Source organism: Podarcis filfolensis (assembly GCF_964270895.1).
Source record: "Podarcis filfolensis genome assembly, chromosome: 2".
Lineage (NCBI taxonomy): Eukaryota > Metazoa > Chordata > Lepidosauria > Squamata > Lacertidae > Podarcis > Podarcis filfolensis.
Genome location: NC_139605.1, coordinates 71,508,645 through 71,527,614, shown reverse-complemented (window position 1 = coordinate 71,527,614; position 18,970 = coordinate 71,508,645). Strand labels below are relative to the sequence as shown.

Genomic DNA, 18,970 nt, shown 5'->3' with positions numbered 1-18,970 from the left:
GTGAGTCTACCAGGATTTTATGCAAATAGGTCTGGACAATGTATCCCCAGTAGAGCTACTTTAAGTTTCAGAGGGAGCATGGGGCTGATCATGAGCCTTAGAACTATTATTATATATTTATTTATATGCAACCTTTTCCCCCTGAGGGGACTCAAGGATGCTTACAGATAAAAATAAGAACTGCCAATATCATCAATAATTTGAAAAATTAAACGTTGATAAAATGATAAACTATACACACAAATAAAATGTATTAAAACATTACCAACTATTACAATAAAAACAGAAGGGCAGCAGCCGTCTCATTAAAAGCAGTCAGTGCCCCAAAGCTTGTTGGAACAAGGAAGTCTTCACCTGCTGGCACAACAACGAGGGAGCCAATACAGCTTATCTAGGGAGGGTAGGGCCGGATTTAGGTTTGATGAGGCCCTAAGCTACTGAAGGTAACGGGGCCCTTTATATGCTCAGCTGTCCTTTGTCAACAACAAATTGTCGCTGTTTTTTGTGTTGAATATATGCTATATGGTAATTTATGCGCCTAATAGGTATCTAAAACCATTTGCACATAACAAATAGGAGCCCACACAATACAAAACACTGTTGCTGTATGTAGGTTTTACTTTATTTGTTTTTTATATTATATTTTGCAAACGTACATCCAGGTTTTTTTTCCTTTAATTTTTTTGGGGGCCCCCAAAAGAGTGGGGCCCTAAGCTATAGCTTGTTTAGCTTATACGTAAATCCGGCACTGAGGGAGGGGGTTCCAAAGTCTGGGAGCAGCCTGGGACATTCAACTTTGTTGTAAATTTCAGTGTGTGGGTGCTTATTCTTGCTGGCAGCAGCAACTGTGGGCCTCACTCAGCTTACCATTTTAAATCTGTGTATAAAACATTAGCCTTTGACCATTCCAAATGGGTACAAAATAGACCACCATGAAGACCAATCCAATAGACTCCTCTTGGCAATATAGTAAGAAGTGAATCCTAAATAATTTAAAAGGTAGAACACCTATGAAAGAGTGGTGTAGAAATGGCGGACATACATTTTACAAAAACCTGTATATCAGCTTAAAACCACCCCCCCAAACTGGCATTTCCCACTGAAGTTGCCACATGGCATATCCAAAGTCATACAAGTAAATATATATTATGTGAAAATACAGGCTTATACCATCTCGTTTCTACTAGATATCCAGAGAAGGTCTGCATCCATATATCGTCTACACATATCTCTTGCATCAAACCATGTATTTTCTGTTGCTTTGGGGAAGTAATAACAGCTGCCATGCCAGTACACCCAGCCATCTTCAACAGGACATCTCCCGCCAATCAAGGTCCCTGAAATGTAAACACATACATACAGGGTGAATTGTTTCCAGGTAAGCTAGCCTAAATATTATATGTAATACTATGTTTTACTACCTATGTAGACCAAACGCATAAGATACATATGAAATCTCACAGCTATGATCAAAGAAACATGCTTCAAGCCTTATTTACCAGGCCCACCTCACAAGATCAGGTTCCACCAGTGTGCACTTTTCAGGTACCACAGAGCATACAGCTGTCTTCTTCTCTTCCATCACTGTGCTAAAGCAGAACCCTTCTTGTTAGCAGTGAAATAATATGTCAATCAAACAGCAAAATGCACTATATTTTTATGTTGTGGACCACCCTGAGAACTACGAATGAAGGGTGTTATATAAATTTAAATAACAAGAATAATAAAATAACAAGAACAACAACAACATGCAACCTCTAATCCTGGAGTGACTGCTTGGAAAATAAAACAAAAGTGGGCACTATACTCCCTGAAACCATCTGATATGAGGCACCTTCATTTGTATAAAATTATCTGAAAAACTAACCCTTCTTCACAATTATGGGCATTCCTCAACTATTTTGGGAAATGCCAAGATTTACTAGAAAGCAAAATAAACTAGGGAATAGTGGATCTTTTATTCTTGAGCTGAATGTCAGAAATTACAAGACATGAGGCTTGTTTTGGACATTTTACCCAACACAATAAAAACTGCCCTTTATTGACAAATTAAGGAAATCAAGCAAGCTCATTTACATCATTCACTCCCTACAATTAATTCCAAAGTATCTTTACAACTCATGGTATTATTTTTTTAAAAAATTGCACTCATTTTGATTTGATTAAGAAGTAGCTGACTTTCTTCCAGAGTACAAATATAAAGCATCTGCCTCTTGTAAGAAACAATTAAATTGTGGAATTGCCAATGGTTTTTTTTTTTTTTTTGCCCATGATCAATTTTATTTGTTGGAAAAACTTAATGCTGTTATTTTCCATACTCTCTTTGAAAGAAGGATACTGGATTATTGCCAAATGATTTGTTGAGTTTTAAGCTTGTTATCATACAACATAATTAATAATCTTATCCTACAATCTTTATCAAATCCTTGATACTTTGAGTGAAGTCTGAATACAATCTCTATTCTCTGATTTTTTAATATAATTCAAGTGCTGAGCTAATCCATGACTTCAAAAGGCTGCTAACCTTTCCTTCCAACCTTGTGAGTAACAAATAGCAGCGTTATTACTTCACTTAGCTATATCCTGCTTGCATTTTGACATTTCAACTTCACACCTTTCAAAGAAATAGGATTGGTTCTATATACTTAAAGGAATTTAATTTCAGCTGAAACCAGAAAAGGATCATGACCACTGTTTGATATTCCTACAACTTTTGTCATAATATGGATTCTCATATTTATGGGAGCAGAAATTTTTAAGAAGAAGCAGAGAAAGGGGTTCCCAGATCACCTTTTTTGCAAGCGAACGTAGGGTCATTTTTGCTGCAAAACAAGCTGTCACCACACAACCCTGTATAGGGGTTGCATGGCACATCATCACCACACTTGCGGCATATTTGTTCACAGTTCTCCCCAAATCTTCCAGCGACACAATCTATGAAAGATGTAAAATATTATGTTGTTGTTGTTTAGTCGTTTAGTTGTGTCCGACTCTTCGTGACCCCATGGACCAGAGCACGCCAGGCAAAAACATTATATTACAGTGAAATACAGGAATGACTTCCATAAAGTGTAGGCTACATCTGTGGGTAAATCTGGCTACAGCTGCATAATAAATGGATTACGAATGACAAAACCCAATTTTAGGACAGGGGACATGATGTATAATAAAAATAATGTCATTATTTCTACCCTGCCCATCTGACTGGGTTGCCACAGCCACTCTGGGCAGCTTCCAGCATATACAGAAACATAATAAAACATTAAAAACTTCCCTATACAAGGCTGCCTTCAGATTTCTTCTAAAGGTTGTATAGTTATTTATCTTCTTTACAACTGCTGAGAGGGTGCTCCACAGGGTAGACGCCACTACCTAGAAGGCCCTCTGCATGGTTCCCTGTAATCTTGCAGTGAAGGAACTGCCAGAAGGCCCTTGGAGCTGAATCTCAGTGTCTGGGCTGAACGATGGGGGTTGAGATGCTCCTTCAGGTATCCTGGGCCGAGGCTGTTTAGGGCTTTAAAGGTAAGCATCAACACTTTGAATTGTGCTCAAAAATGTACTGGGAGCCAAAGTAGGTCTTTCAGGACTGGTATTGTATGGTCCCAGCAGCCGCTCCCAGCCACCAGTCTAGCTTCTGCACTTTGTAGTTTCTGAGTCACCTTCAAATGTAACCTCACGTAGAGTGTGTTGCACTAGTCCAAGAGGAAGATAATCATGGCATGTACCACTCTGGTGAGACAGTGAGCAGGCAGGTACAGTCTCAGTTGGCGTACCAGATGGAGCTGCCCTGGACACAGAATTAACCTGCGCCTCCATGGACAGCTGTGAGTCCAAAATGACTCCCAGGCTGCATACCTAGTTCTTCAGAAGCACAGTTACTCTATTCAGGACTAGGGAGTCCCCACACCTGCTTGCCCCCTGTATCGCAGAAACAGTCCTTCTCTCTTGTTAGGATTCAACCTCAATCCGTTAGCTGCCATCCAACCTCCAACTGCCTCCAGACACTCACACAGGACACTCACACACCTTCACTGGCTCCGATTTAAATGAGAGGTAGAGCTGGGTATCATCTGCAACCTGGTGAACACCCAGCCCAAACACCCTAATGATCTCTCCCAATGGCTTCATGTAGATGTTAAAAAGCATGATTGAATCATCCAAACATGAATATGACATAGAATTTAGTATCTACCAGAAAACAGTGTAGCAATTGATGGTACATATTTGTTATGCCCACATTCATAGTTCTTTGCCTCTTTGTTGTCTTCGCCCACTGCGAGTATTTAGATGGTAAACTCCTTAGAGCTACAAGCCTTCTTTTACTTCTATATTACATATATCTGAAGCATCCCCTCAGTATGTAGAAACCACTGCCTCATTTAGGATGGCCCAGTGTCACTTTCTAATTAATAGGCATGCACCCATCCCAAAATTGTTATTAATAAAAATAATACAGACAAACCAGTTGCATTTGAGTTAAATTATATAAATTTCAGCAAAGAGATAAAAGTAAATAATTCTGCACATACTTGTACTGCATACCTGATTTAATCCAGGTTTTCACACTTTTGTCCCTGGTATTGTATATGCTTAGACCAGTGTGTATCATGAAATCTTTCCCTGCTTCTACCACTCCAATACACGTTGACAAGACTAAACAGGCCTGTTTAGCCTCATTTAAAGTAGAATACTTAGGAGCTTTTCCATCAGGAAGGTAAAATGCTCTTCCAATGAATTCGGTAAAGAGATCAACATCTGTTTAAAATAAAAGGAACAGTCAACTTAAATGAAATGTATAAAATATGACTGCTCCTAATTATTGTGCAGATTCGTGATGTGCAAGTGCAACCTGCCAATTCACAAATGAACAAATATACTCTGATTTAAGGGCCCCAAACTAGAGCAACTGTTGCAACAAACAGATAACAATGCATTGTTATGTCTTTTTCAACAAATTAATTTTTTTCTAAAAGATTCCCCTTTTCATTGGTACAAATGTTTGTCTTGTCAAGGACCTGAGCTTTCAGAAGTAGTACACATTTACACACAGATCATTGCAGTGCCAAAATGGCCACACAAGTAATACTGATATTGAATTTAAGGATTGTACTTAGACACTTGAAGAACTACACTGAAAGGTATCTGAAAGGTATCTAGAAAATCTGTGCTTTTGGACTGCGTTTAGTGGGACCACCTAGAAGTAAAGAAGAAGAATCAGTATATACAGTGGTACCTTGGTTCTCGAATTTAATCCATTCTGGGAGTCTGTTCGACTCCCAAAATGGTTTGAAAACCAAGGTGTGGCTTCTGATTGGCTGCAGGAACTTCCTGCACTCAATCGGAAACTGCAAAAGCCAAGTCGGATGTTCGGCTTCCGAAAAACATTTGCAAACCAGAACACTCACTTCCGAGTTTGTGGTGTTCGGGAGCTGATTGTTCAGGAGCCAAGCCGTTTGACTACCAAGGCACTATTAAATTGATATGTGAGTGTTTTAAATGTGTGGATCTGGCCAGCAGCTTTTTATTGTTTTAATGTATTTTTTTATTAAAATGGTGAGTGTGATCTGTCAAGAGTATATTTTAATGAAGAAAAGTGGGACAGAAATCACAAATAAAATAAATAATAATATGCATACTTGTGAGTCAAATTCACTGAAATCAGGAGGGCTGCATGGCCAGAGAAAGTCAATAGGTTTTAAGAGAGCTTAAGGAGGTATGATAGAGTTGTTATAACTCATTACGTATTGTCATTTCGTGTCCAGTGCTGATCTGGTCAAACAGATTTCACATCTTTTTGAAGCACTATCATCTGTTTGATGAGGTGATACTGATAGCAATATTGACAATGGGGACAAACCACAAGAAATAACATAACTATATCACTTCCAACTCTTGGGGGTGGGGGGAGAGACATTAGTTTCTAGCCAGAGTCAAGTTGTGCATCTGTTTCTGAGAGGCAAAAACAACTTCTTAATTTACCTTGTCTCTTGCAAATCCATTTTCTGTGAAGAGAACAATCAATCACAGAAAGATATCTCTTGAAAGCAACTCCACAATCAGAAACAGATTGTGTATATCTTCTGTTTTGCCTAAGCACCCTGCCAGCAGTTAAGAAGGAGAAAAAATGTACAGGTTCTGATTAATTAAACCGTTCCTTAAGGCTTGCTCTATTTCAACATTACTACGGGAAGTTTTCAAAACCACACACTAATTTTGGGCAACAAACTTCAAATGCATTCTAAAATTAGCAACCTGAAAAACCATATAAAGATTTAAGGCTGGTTCAATCTGAGTAGTAGCATTCTGCTTGTATATATCTCGTCAACTAACTGTATGGAAATAAGAAAAAGTAATGGTCATAAGAGGAAAGAAAACTGTGCAGTATAAGCTAGAATCTAAAAGAGGTTGGCAAGGCAAGACTAGCCAGTAAGCAAAGAGAATCTAGAGGAGACCCCTGTTCCCAGGCAAGGCACAGAAGGAACAAAGAAGGATTTTTTGGAAGCCATATCTAGTATAAAGATTGAAGCTATGCGATCCCTGCCTTTCTTGGGCAAGAGGAAGAGACAACCCATTCTTTCAGTGTCTCATCCTCACTTATGCCAGAGAATGACAATCTGCCCTGAAATTGCCATAAATTATCCATTCAGTTTGGACAGTGATATTTTGACTTCAGGTATGAACAAGCCTTTTGCCCATGTGCACAACTCCTTCACAATGTAAACAATCAAACCTGTAAGTCAAAACATGAAACTGCAATCACTGGTTTTGAACCAAACCAAGATACTAAACCATAGTTTGAATATGGTTTAATATACTATCTTGTGCTAAAGGTGAAAACCATAGTTTATAGGGTCAGATGAAATAGGAAATCATGGTTAATTTGAGATTTTCTAGTTTGACTGCTTGCTCCACAATGAGAAGAATGAAGAAGCTGAATTGACAGTCATTGTGGTTTTAGAGACTTGAAAATCAGCGAGATCCTTACTGAAACAGAAAGAACCTCTGAATACTTTCTTAAAATAAAGAGCATGTACTAGAATCTGAATATATCACGTGATCATTTTTTTCTGTTGAGAGAATGGACTTTACTAAGGCTCTGAAAACAGTCTTTTCTGCTAATATTGGACTATATTAGAAAACATCTCACCATGAATGAATGAACTTTATTATGGTCACAGACCAGGATTAAAAAAGCATATAGATAAAATAGCAGTTAGGATTTTTGACCGATAATTGTTAGGGCAAATGAGGACAAGGAAACAGGCATAAAACATCCGAATAAAATACAAGATTAAACACAGATAGTGGATGGATAAAAAAACCTAATAATTAAAACAGATAAGAGCTAAAAACCAACAAAGACACGCAGTTAAAACAACTGTAAGAGCATAAGAACTAAAAGACTCGCAGATAAAACAACTATAAGAGGCCGCAGAGTAGAAGCCTCTTAAATAGAGGACACTCACAACGTTAAAAACTGCTGTGCAAATATGGTTAAAACAGACAATTAAAACAATAGTGAGATTAAAACATCTCACCATGCATTTTGAAAGATTGAAGTTGTGTTATCTACCCAAATATATTGATATGACCGCTTGCTGAAGATCAAACCAATCCAGCTGTCATCTCCTGTATACTGTACCCACATCTGTAAGAATAAAGAAGAAATAAATCTGAACTGTTCTTTATGGTGTAGGAGCAGAATACGTTTAATATAAACCAACATTCAGAAAAGTCCTAAAAACTATTTTATAGCAAGAATCCTAAAGCCTTATATCCAAACAACATTTAATCATCCTTCGAATCAACTTTCCAACACATAAAAACCTCCTTTAATAGGTACCGCATGTCTAGTTTAGATAACGGTGGTATATGCTTTTAAATAATAATTTAAGAGAGAAAACTGAAGTAAGCACACGCATTACAAAGCTCCAAATGTCTTCAGATAGCACTGCTAACATAGATTCAATTTCTCTCAGCTGCAAGGAAGCTTTCTAAAGCATTCATAGTCACTGTAAGAGCACTGTATAAGGGTTCTCACCACCACTTTCTATAATAAGTCTAAAATACTTCTATTCTTGTTAAGTAACTAATGCTGCAGTTGTAACAAGAAGTAACAGTGGCTGGCTGGAGATGCTACTGCAACAGAGTCCTTTTGTGCTGGAAAAAGAAAGACCCATGCAACTGGCCTCACTCATGATTGAAGAAGCTACACACACAAATCATAGTTACGTGATATAGTATAGTGGGGAAGTACCTCCCATGTTGGGTAGGTATCTGAATTGCTTAAATCTGAATGGAGAAACACCTGCAATTTGTATGGCTTCTAAAATGAACAAAAGAAAACAGTCACAGAATTAACCTAATTAAGTCTAATTCACAAACCAGCCCCTATCCAGTGTGAGAAGGATATAAAGCAATTACACCCCCCCAGCTCACAAATAGTACCTTTTCATGACTGTTTGTAATTTTAACTAGGTCTGTTCCCTTAAATCCTTGGCATGCAATCCTGGCATCGGTCCATGTGGCTGTTTTTGTGTGTTCCACATAGTAACATGACTTGGAATAATGGTACCACTGGGGCTTCTTTGGGCACGGATTTGTGAAAGCTTAAAAACCAATACAGTAAGTTGTAATATAACTTTGAAACCACAAGATACACCTGCATATCTATGTAATTAAATGCATTTCTAGCTGTGAGCAAACCATACTGAATTAAAAAATAAAAAGGGTTAAGTCCAGTCAAGGCAACTATGGGGTTGTGGCACTCATCTCGCTTCAGGCCAAGGGAGCCAGTGTTTGTCCACAGACAGCTTTCCGGGTCATGTGACCAGCATGACTAAACCACTTCTGGCGCAATGGAACACCATGACAGAAACCAGAGCACATAGTAATTGTAGTATCTTTGTAGCACTTCAGAGAGCGCTACCTAGTGAGTTTGTGGCTCAGTCGCTTAAGTTACTATTACATGCAGCAGTTTCCTGTATAATTTAATTCTACTTACACAGAAAACTAATGTTGATGTAAATGGTAAAATTTAAAGGAATGATATTAGTAAATGAAACCCAAAATTTCAGTGGTTAGTAGAGGAGTTAGAGTGACTTCTACAGAGTGGCTGACATAAATTAAAGGATGTACTAAAAGAAAGGTAGAGAAAGCCACATAAAATGAGAGAATAAAAAAGGAAAACCTATGTCTAGAAACTGTCATATTTTGTACCTTTTGCATTACACTCTGGATCTGGGGAGTCCAAGGTACACTTGGTAGGGCCAATGGCTACACATTCTCCAGTAATCGGATGGCAAGGTAAGTTATTGGCACACTTTTTGCAAATGAAGTGACAATTTGTACCAAAAAATCCAGGATTGCAAACTAGAATAAAATTTGAGAATTAAAACAGCAAAAGAATAAACTAAAAATCAGATTAATAAGTACATTTCAACATTTGACTTTTACTATGAGCTGTTTCGGGTATGCAAATAGAGCCCAACTTGCTCTGCACTTCCAAAGTATATTACTATTGGTTGGCTCCAGGTTAATATTACTAATATGTACATGCATATGCAGAAGTTAAGTCCCTCTGTATTCACTGGGGCATACTCCCTCCCAAGTGTGCATAGGATAATAACCTTACTGTATATTTAGTTCTTTTCCTAAATAAAAAAAGTGATTCACAAACTGAAGATAGGTCGTTGTTGTTGTTGTTGTTGTTGTTGTTGTTGTTGTTGTTGTTGTTATCCCATATTAGATTTGGGAAGAAACATGAAGAGAGCAGAGAATGACTTGCCATCTAGTGAGCAATAAATGTGGGACTTGGGGGCTCACAAGTCAGTTTTCTAGCCACTGTGCTACACTAGAGTTCATTAATTGCGGATTGAATGAAAAATAGCTTATTTGATAGAGAAGTTCAATTTTATCTGAAAGAGGCTATGGTTAATTAATTTGTTTAATGTATTTCTACCCCATCTTTTGTCCCATAAGAGCAAAATAGTAATTAATGCTTTGATGTTGACATCACCAAAGCTGTAAACTCTTGGCCCAGCTGGACATATTTACTTTTGGAACCAAACAGTTCCAGAATCATTTAGATTTAAGAAACTAAAACATTACATAAAATTTAATAAGTTCTACTATTTTTAGGATCAGAGTACTTTGGATAAGTTGGCAACAATGACAATGCCGTAACAAGAAAGAGACGTACGTAGGAGCCAACAGCATGCATCTGCCAGTTAACAACTTAAGAGGCATTTCATAAGATCAGGAAAAAGATAGTTTGGTAGCCACAGCCACATTGTTATAGATAAGTGTATAGATAAGTTCCTTTAAGTGACTCACCAGACTTCACATATAAGGTGTCATGTGCATCGACGCTTTTGAATATATTTGTTCCACTAACCATATAATACTGGCCTTGTGATAAAACTATACCAGTACAAGTAGTTTTCTCAAAAATGCAATCCTCTTCAGCATCACTCAAAGTATAGAACATTTTTGGCAATGCGTTTTGTCGTTGTGGTATAATGTGACCTTTGTATTCCTGGAATATATTCATTGCTGTCCAAAGAAAACAATCATAGACCGTGATTTTTACCATCAGTTCAAAGACTAAGATGATATAAGAAGAGCCTATTGGATCAAGCCAATGGCCAATCTGGTCCAGCATCCGATTCTTACAATGGCCAACCAAATACCTGTGGGAAACTTGTAAGCAGGACTTGAGAGCAACAGAACTCTCCCCTTGTGTGGTTTCCAGAAATTGGTATTCAAAAGTATACTGCTTCCAACCAATATAGCCTCCATCACAGCTAAGAGTCATTGATAAGACTTTTCCTCCATAGATTAGTCTAATACCGTATTTTTCGCTCCATAGGGCGCACCGGACCATAGGGCGCACCTAATTTTTAGGGGGGGAAATAAAGGGGGGGGAATTCTTCCCCCCCTCCCTAAGCCCCAAAGAGCAAAGAAGCCAAGACAGCGAGCGGGATCCATCCCGCTGGCTGTCTTGGCTTCCTCTGTTAGCCGTGTGTAACTTCCCATGACCCCAGCCCCCAGAACGGGTCCGGGAGCGGCGGCGAGGTTGCGCGCAACCTTCCCTTCGCTCCCAGAGCTTGCCGGCTCCGAAGGCTTGCGGATAGCTGCCTGAAGCCCGAGGTGCGCAGTGGGAGTTGGCACTGTGCTCCCCGGGCTTCAGGCTGCAATCCACAAGCCTTCGGAGCCCAGCAGGAACTCCCGCTGTGCTCCGAAGGCTTGCAGATAGCTGCCTGAAGCCTGGAGAGTGAGAGGGGTCGGTGCACACCAGTCGGTGAGCTCCAGGCTTCAGCAAAAGCCTGCATTCGCTCCATAGGACGCACACACATTTCCCCTTTCATTTTTGGAGGGGGAAAAGTGTGTCCTATAGGGCGAAAAATACGGTGCTTTTTAAAGCCATCCAAACTGTGATCACAGTTTAACTATGTTCTGCCTAGTTCTAGTGCATAATTTTATAAACTTCCATCATGCATTGCCACCTCTTACTCATCTTTTTTCTCTAACCACAACCCCAAAGTCTTGCTATCTACCACAACCCCAAAGTCTTGCTCCTGATTAGTCACTGCCAGATCAGACTCCATGAGCGTATATGTGAAATTAAGATTTTATTTGTCCAACATGTACCACTTTCCTCTTGTTTACATTGAACTGCATTTCCCATTTTCTGCTTCCTCCTACTTAACAAATTTCTGATCCACAAGAGGATATCGCCTCTTACTCTGTGACTGCTGAGCTTACTCAGGTGTCCTTGGGAGGTACAGTGGACGCTCGGGTTGCGAACATGATCCGTACGGGAGGCACGTTCGCAACCCACAGCCTGCGCACATACAAAGAGTGATTTAGTGCTTCTGCGCATGCGTGAGCACTGAAACACAGAAGTAACCCATTCCAGTACTTCCGGGTTCAGTGCATTGCACAACCCAAAAATGCGCAACCTGAAGCATCTGTAACCCGAGGTATGACTGTACCTTGTTGGAAAGCTTCTTGAAAGTCCAAGTACACTATGTGTATTATGGAAGATCAAGCTTTCTCAAGGACACCAAGATATCCAGCAAGTATCATACATATACCACAAAAGGGTTTGTTCTTGAAAACAGTTTGGAAGCTTCAGATGGTACAGACCTCAGTGGTCCAAATGTTGATGAGAGTGAACATGCAAAACATTTTACTATGTTCTTGACTAATCTGCTTACAGATCATTTACTATGATTTTCACTAACCTGTCCTGAATTCCAATTCACTTGTGAATTCAAACTGCTGGTCATTATTTCCTGAATTCCTGCAAAGCACGTTATTTCACTGTACCACCCTCTCCTGGAATTAAGATTCTAAGTTGAAGTCATGCTTTGCATTCCCTCAGCCATAGAAATGAGATGAGGAAGGTGAAGGGAAAAGGCTTATTCATTGGCGGCCCTTACACTGTGGAACACTCTTCTGAGAAAAGCAATTTTCCCCGGCTTTGTTTTACCAGCACGTTTTTCCAAAGATGTTCAGCTGTTGTTATGGCAACATCAAGTAATTTTGTTGTTGATTGCTCAGTGTTGGAAATCCAATACAGTGGTACCTCGGGTTAAGAACTTAATTCGTTCTGGAGGTCCGTTCTTAACCTGAAACTGTTCTTAACCTGAGGTACCACTTTAGCTAATGGGGCCTCCCAGTGCCGCGTGATTTCTGTTCTCATCCTGAAGCAAAGTTCTTAACCCAAGGTACTATTTCTGGGTTAGCAGAGTCTGTATCCTGAAGTGTCTGTAACCTGAAGTGTCTGTAACCTGAGGTACCACTGTACTGATGTTTAAGGTGGGTTTTCTTTCAAGTTTTCAAACTGTACAGGAAAAGGCAGTGTGTACTGTACGTAATAGCCTAGCTATTATTATTCATCTTTTAGTAATATCCAAATAAGATTATTGCACCCAGGAGCCACAGAACCATCAACATCTTATTGTATTCCTTACCACCCTTCTCCACAAGGTCCCAGCGCAGGCTACATCATATAAAAACACAACGCAACTGAAACAATAAAAAACCTTTAACTCCCAAACAATAATTCCACATAACACATTGCAGAGAGGACAACATTAAGCAGTGGGATGACTCTGTAGAATATTCCTTGCTTTCCCTAGGTGAGAGACAGTACTGAATAGGAATAATATAAAAGAAGGAAAGGGAGCAAGAAAAAAAGCTAATACTTACATTCTTCTCTTTCACATATAAAATAAAACTTCTCAGAGCACTTTGCTGATTGCAGTAGTCGCTCACTTTTGAGAATAGTACCGCAGCCATCACGTTTGTCCCCTTCTATATTTAACCTAAAGGGAGAGGCAACATTTTGAACTACAGCTAGGAAGAGAAAAATATTCATACTAATTTTTATAACATAATCTGTTATATCACACACCAGTGTGCAGAATTTGGGAGGGTCACTTTGAGAGCACTGCTGCATTAGAAATAATAATAATAATAAATAAGGCAGGTGGCCTCTGAAAAAAGAATGTTGCAGTGTAGAATATGCCTGTTCAGGGTTCTACCAAGTTAGCCATGTTCATTATGCTCCATTCCATTTCCCTACACAGTTTTCTAGTTGTCATCTTCCTCCATCCCTCAACATTCTCAGTTTTCACATGGCTGTTTTGGAGTTCCCACCCTTTAGGATTTTCTCCCAAAGATAGATATATAGACAGATGATAGATAGATAGATAGATAGATAGATAGATAGATAGATTTTACTTCTGACAATCTTGAGCAATCTATTATTATTGCAGACTCACTCACAGGGACTCCCAGCTCCAGGGAGCAAGGCCTAAGCCAAGAAGGTGAACTGGACAGGACAATCTGAGATTTAAAAAATTGGCCACAACTTTATTTATTCCAGATGTAGGTTGGATTTGGGTTAGTTATTGGATGTATATCCCTCACAACTCTTGTGCTGGAGGCCTGTTGCATTACAGGGTCAAGCTCAGGATTAACAGGTCCTCCACAAGCCGCAGGTCTACAGGGATTACATTCCCAAAATGCTGAAGAAAGCTCTATGGCCCATATGCCAAATGCCTTGGCTTTTGGACAGAGATTTCCTACTCGACCCCTGTTATTGCACAGTTCTGAGGTAGGGGTGATTCACCACTTACCCCCCCCCCTCGCATGTTGCTAGACTAGTAGCCACTGCAGACCCTGGGGACAGACACAGACAACTTTTATCAAGTCTCAAGCCCGGCTCACTTTGCCTGACCAGATTGGCCAGGATTCAAGTAAATAGATGTTGGGAGAGCCTGCCACTCCCCAGTGGCCGGCTTAGGAGTTTCCCAATGGCCAACCACCTAACCCAGATGTTGCTCTTGAGGGTAAGCATTTGGAGTGACGGGTTGCAACAGCCGCCCAGCCTGTGACTGGGTAAGCAGCCATTATCATTATCATCATTATAATATTTATTTATATCCCACCTCAGAAACAGCTAAAAGCATGGAAAAAGCAGTCATTTAAAACATTTAAACATCAATAGAATATGAATGTTTAAATACTAATATTGAAATAATATATATCTGAATGATTTATTAAAACATACAGATCATTATAATAGAAGCATCAAGCACCAGCTTTTTTCTTAGTAACAGGCAGTTCCCAAAAGCCTGTTGAAACAAGAAAGTCTTTGCCTGGCAGCAGGAGAACAAATTGGGAGTCAGTCTAAGTTCTCCAGGAATGGAGTTCCAAAGTCTGGATACAGCCACTGAGAAGGCCCTGCATGCTCCTTGTGCATGGATGGTGCTGTTCTGGCTACATAAGGATAGGCACTTGGAGAATGAGTTTGCTATTAGTATAATGGACTACTTCTTACAACACCTAAGAAAGTAACAAGTGTTCCTTCCTTCAAGCACCAGAGAAAGCTCAAACCCACTTGAGTACATCTTATATCCAAGGAGAAAGTAACCTGTTCTTCCGCTTCATGTTACCAAGCTGATCATACCACATCCTAATAATTTAAATAATTTTTGTAAAGTTCATAGTATCTAAAGCCATGGTCAGAGAAAATATGCTTCTAGAGGTCTTCCGGTTCAGAGCTACCATGGCGAACAGCAGTTCCCATGATAACGGACGCTGGGTGTGCAAATAATTAAGGATAATTTGAGAGTAATTATCCTTGCAAGCCCCCCCCTCCAGGTCAGGGGGATGAGCTCTCACTTGCAGATTGTCCGATACCTGCTTCTTGCTTCTACAATGCAGGGCAGGGGATGCAGAGTGCATAGCACTGCACGTATCGGTAACTCTCCAATGCAGTCACCATGAGCAGCAGTTCCTCTGTTTTTTAAGATAGATATGAATTTGGACTTTAAAAACAGACATGTTCTGGAAGAATGAGACAAGATAACCTGCTAAATGAATCAGCCACTGAGTGCTCCAAGGTCTTGATCTGGAGAGAATTATCATCGTAACCAGATTGAAAGGTGGGTGGAGGGATGCCTTTGTTTTTTCTCTGTACATGCACTACGTTGTTTTATGATTTGGCAACCCTTCACTGAAGAAAGAAAAATAATTTCTAATGGAATATAATTAATAATGAATTGCAATTAGTAACGGAATGCAAGAGGGAATCAACAAAAATTCTATAATTTATATGGACTAATTGAAAGAGCGGAACTGTGTGGAATGTGGAATGTGGCTTATATTGGATTATTATTAATGAAAAATTAATTAAAATTATTATAAAAAAGAAAGTATGCTTCTAAATACCAATTGCTGAAAGCCACAGGAGGGGAGAGTGCTCTTCTGCTCAGGTCCTACTTGTGGGTTTCCCACAAGCATCCGTTTAGCCACTGTGAGAACAGGATGCTGGGCTAAATGGGTCACCGGCCTGATCCAGCAGGCTTTTCTTACATTGTTAAATTATTAACATTTAGCTTCAATAAGTACATATCTGTCAGATGCTATTGAAATGCTCGGGAGTAACCAGGCAGGACTCCGACCTGTCTTTTACAGGCTTTATTTTGGTGCAAACTATTTACAGTGAAGAGCGTCATAAGTTCATGTCTGGCTCAATCGCTAGCAGAATCTGGGAATGGTCTGTTTTTGTACCTCCCCCAACATAAAAGTTTCGTCACCCCAAGCCTTTTCTGCCCGCCCCCCCCCACATCTCAAACTACTGCGCATGATTGGGGATACAGATAGGTAGCCGTGTTGGTCTGCCATAGTCAAAACAAAAAAAAAAATTTCTTTCCAGTTGGTCTTTAAGGTGCTACTGGAAAGAAAAATTTTTTTTTTGTTATGATTGGGGATGGCAGGGGTGTGCTTCCCTCCTTTCCGGCTTGCTCAGGCATGGTGTTAAGGCTCTCGCTAGCATCCTCTGGTCCTTGCACCTCTTCTCCACTGGAGGTTGGGCTTTCCTCCTCGCCAGAAGAGGAACTGCTTCGCAATTTTTGGAGGCTCCCTGTAACACAACTCCCCCTCTATCTCTCGCCTCTGAGCTGATGGCAGTTCCCTGACATTATCCATACACTGAAAACTGTTCAGTAGGTATTTCAGGGGCATAAGTAAAAGGTACCTCCAGTCCCATTCATAAAAGGCAGAAAAATGTAAACATCTTACCAATTTATATTAGTGTTCACATTTGTTCCATCTCCCCATTGCCAACGAGATGTCTCTGAATGCCATTTCATTCCTACCCACATTTGTTGATTTATCATTGCTTTCACCCATGTCTGGAGCAGAACACAACATAGACATAATTAGCATTGTTAAGATCTGGTGGTGTGATCTCAATATACTCCATAGGTGAAACTGCATACACATTAGGGGATAAGTATGGGTCAATTCTCCTCTCTATCTCTCCACCTAGGTATCAGGCACAATACTTGAAATAAGAGGACTGGTACACATCACATGAAGCCATTTGCCTGTTCTCTTCCTCCTAGTATCTCACCCAACAAATGACTTCTGACTACAGCAAGAGTATGGGAAGGGAGGGAAGAGGGCTTTATATTTTTGTTAATACTCCTCCCTCACAGTGCAAACAAAATCTCTCCCTTGAAATAAATGTTGAAGTGCCATTTGCAAAAAGGTAGATTTTTAAAGTGCTCACTGAACTTTCTTTAAGCAAGTAAATGTTATTTACCACCTTCAGCACTCTTGAATAGAAAGGTGACCAACATTTTGTAGGGTTTTTCTTTTCTTTTTAAGATTCTAACCTTTTCCTCAAGGCTTTGTATCTCAAGTAGATTTGTGTCTTTAAAACGTCTGCACAGCTCCTGTGCTTCACTCCATGCCACTTTTCTTTTTTCATCTATCAAGTAGCATTTTCCTCCCCAGTACCACCAGCCATCACCAAGGGGGCATCTTAAACTGTACAAGCCTGACACACCATCAAAAAAGAAAACAAATGCAAAAACTATTATAATTTCCCATGTTTTGTTGCTTTTCATAGTCTAACCATAGTCTAAAAGCTATGGTTTTCCCAGTAGTGATGTATGGAAGTGAGAGCTGGACCACAAAGAAGGCTGATCGCCGAAGAATTGATGCTTTTGAATTATGGTGCTGTAGGAGCCTCTTGAAAGTCCCATGGACTGCAAGAACAAACCTATCCATTCTTAAGGAAACCAGCCCTGAGTGCTCACTGGAAGGACAGATCGTGAAGCTGAGGCTCCAATACTTTGGCCGCCTCATGAGGAGAGAAGACTCCCTGGAAAAGACCCTGATGTTGGGAAAGATGGAGGGCACAAGAAGAAGGGGACGACAGAGGACGAGATGGTTGGACAGTGTTCTCGAAGCTACCAGCATGAGTCTGACCAAACTGCGGGAGGCAGTGGAAGACAGAAGTGCCTGGCGTGCTCTGGTCCATGGGGTCACGAAGAGTCGGACACGACTAAACAACTAAACAACAACATAGTCTAACATTCCTTTGTATCTTTTGCCAAGTGAGTATTTTCAGAGTGGGTAGAGAGTTGTTCATTATATAAGGCAGAATCATCCCATTAACTTCCAATAACTGTCAGTGATAAGCTTACTCTGTACAAGTGATGGTTTGCAAATCAGGATCCATCCTCAGGGGCACATTCTCCCTTTCCCTCCATCCATCCATCAGGATCTATTGTTTTATCCTGTTGTTTTCATTACATTATTTTTCAGATGCTGCTTTTGTATGCTTTTATGTCTTCAATTATAAACTACATTTGGCAAAGCTTTGTTTTCAAAACTCTTAAATGAATAAACAGGGGTTTTTTAAAGAAAGAAAGAAAGAAAGAAAGAAAGAAAGAAAGAAAGAAAGAAAGAAAGAAAGCTCACTTACCAAAAGGGCATGTACCTACATGCTGAGGTGCAACACAAACAATGGGACCTTCACATGTTCCCGTAACAGGGTGGCATGGCTTGTCCCAATGACAGGGCCGGCATTCAGATTCACACTCTGGCCCATAGTATCCATAGTCACATGCTTAAAATAAAATAAAATAAAATATAGCAGTATAGAATGTTCAAACTGTTTCACATACATTATCTTGTTGCAACCTTTACAACAGCCCTGCTAGGTAGGTCAGTGTTATTATTTCCATACCTGCTAAGGTTAGAGCCTAGTTGGGACTCAGCTATACAGCTGAAAATAAAATGTTTTAAGTGTGTTTTATATGCAATATACAATATGACACTAGATGGCAATGGTGAGCCTTATGGAAAATTCATTGTATTTTTAAAAACTTTTTTTATAAAGCATTTTCAGAATGTTTTTTATATGTGTGTAGATTCCACCTCAGTTGGGAATTCCTGAGTCATAAGCTTAGCTATCCCCAACAATTAAACACTCATGCAGCAGGTGGGATACGGGTAGGCAAAAACTGGTTAAGCTACTATAACCACACTCACCCAGTTTTTCAGTGTTTTTCCTAGCTTGATACTGCCAAAAAGCCAGTTCTGTTAATTTCAAGCAGAAACAGCTGTGCATACCACTGATTGGCTAGTGGCTTATGCT

At 39.8% G+C, this 18,970-nt stretch overlaps 1 protein-coding gene across 10 annotated transcripts in view; it reads right to left on the bottom strand.

Moving 5' to 3' along the window:
- Positions 1 to 18,970, bottom strand: part of LOC310756365 (uncharacterized protein) — an 82,367-nt gene that overhangs the window by 23,882 nt on the left and 39,515 nt on the right. For all 10 annotated transcript variants that reach the window (XR_014544836.1, XR_014544837.1, XR_014544838.1 and 7 more), the window contains 13 exons: positions 18,296 to 18,439; positions 17,199 to 17,362; positions 16,600 to 16,712; positions 13,219 to 13,334; positions 10,336 to 10,554; positions 9,220 to 9,372; positions 8,449 to 8,609; positions 7,539 to 7,648; positions 5,980 to 6,098; positions 4,543 to 4,755; positions 2,791 to 2,934; positions 1,171 to 1,337; positions 868 to 983 (listed from right to left, as the gene is read on the bottom strand). Coding sequence is in view for 7 of the 10 variants with exons in the window: in XM_083600193.1 (XP_083456319.1) it covers positions 868 to 983; positions 1,171 to 1,337; positions 2,791 to 2,934; positions 4,543 to 4,755; positions 5,980 to 6,098; positions 7,539 to 7,648; positions 8,449 to 8,609; positions 9,220 to 9,372; positions 10,336 to 10,554; positions 13,219 to 13,334; positions 16,600 to 16,712; positions 17,199 to 17,362; positions 18,296 to 18,439 (1,939 nt within the window). In the remaining 3 variants the exon portion in view is untranslated. The remainder of the gene's footprint in view (positions 1 to 867; positions 984 to 1,170; positions 1,338 to 2,790; positions 2,935 to 4,542; positions 4,756 to 5,979; positions 6,099 to 7,538; positions 7,649 to 8,448; positions 8,610 to 9,219; positions 9,373 to 10,335; positions 10,555 to 13,218; positions 13,335 to 16,599; positions 16,713 to 17,198; positions 17,363 to 18,295; positions 18,440 to 18,970) is intronic.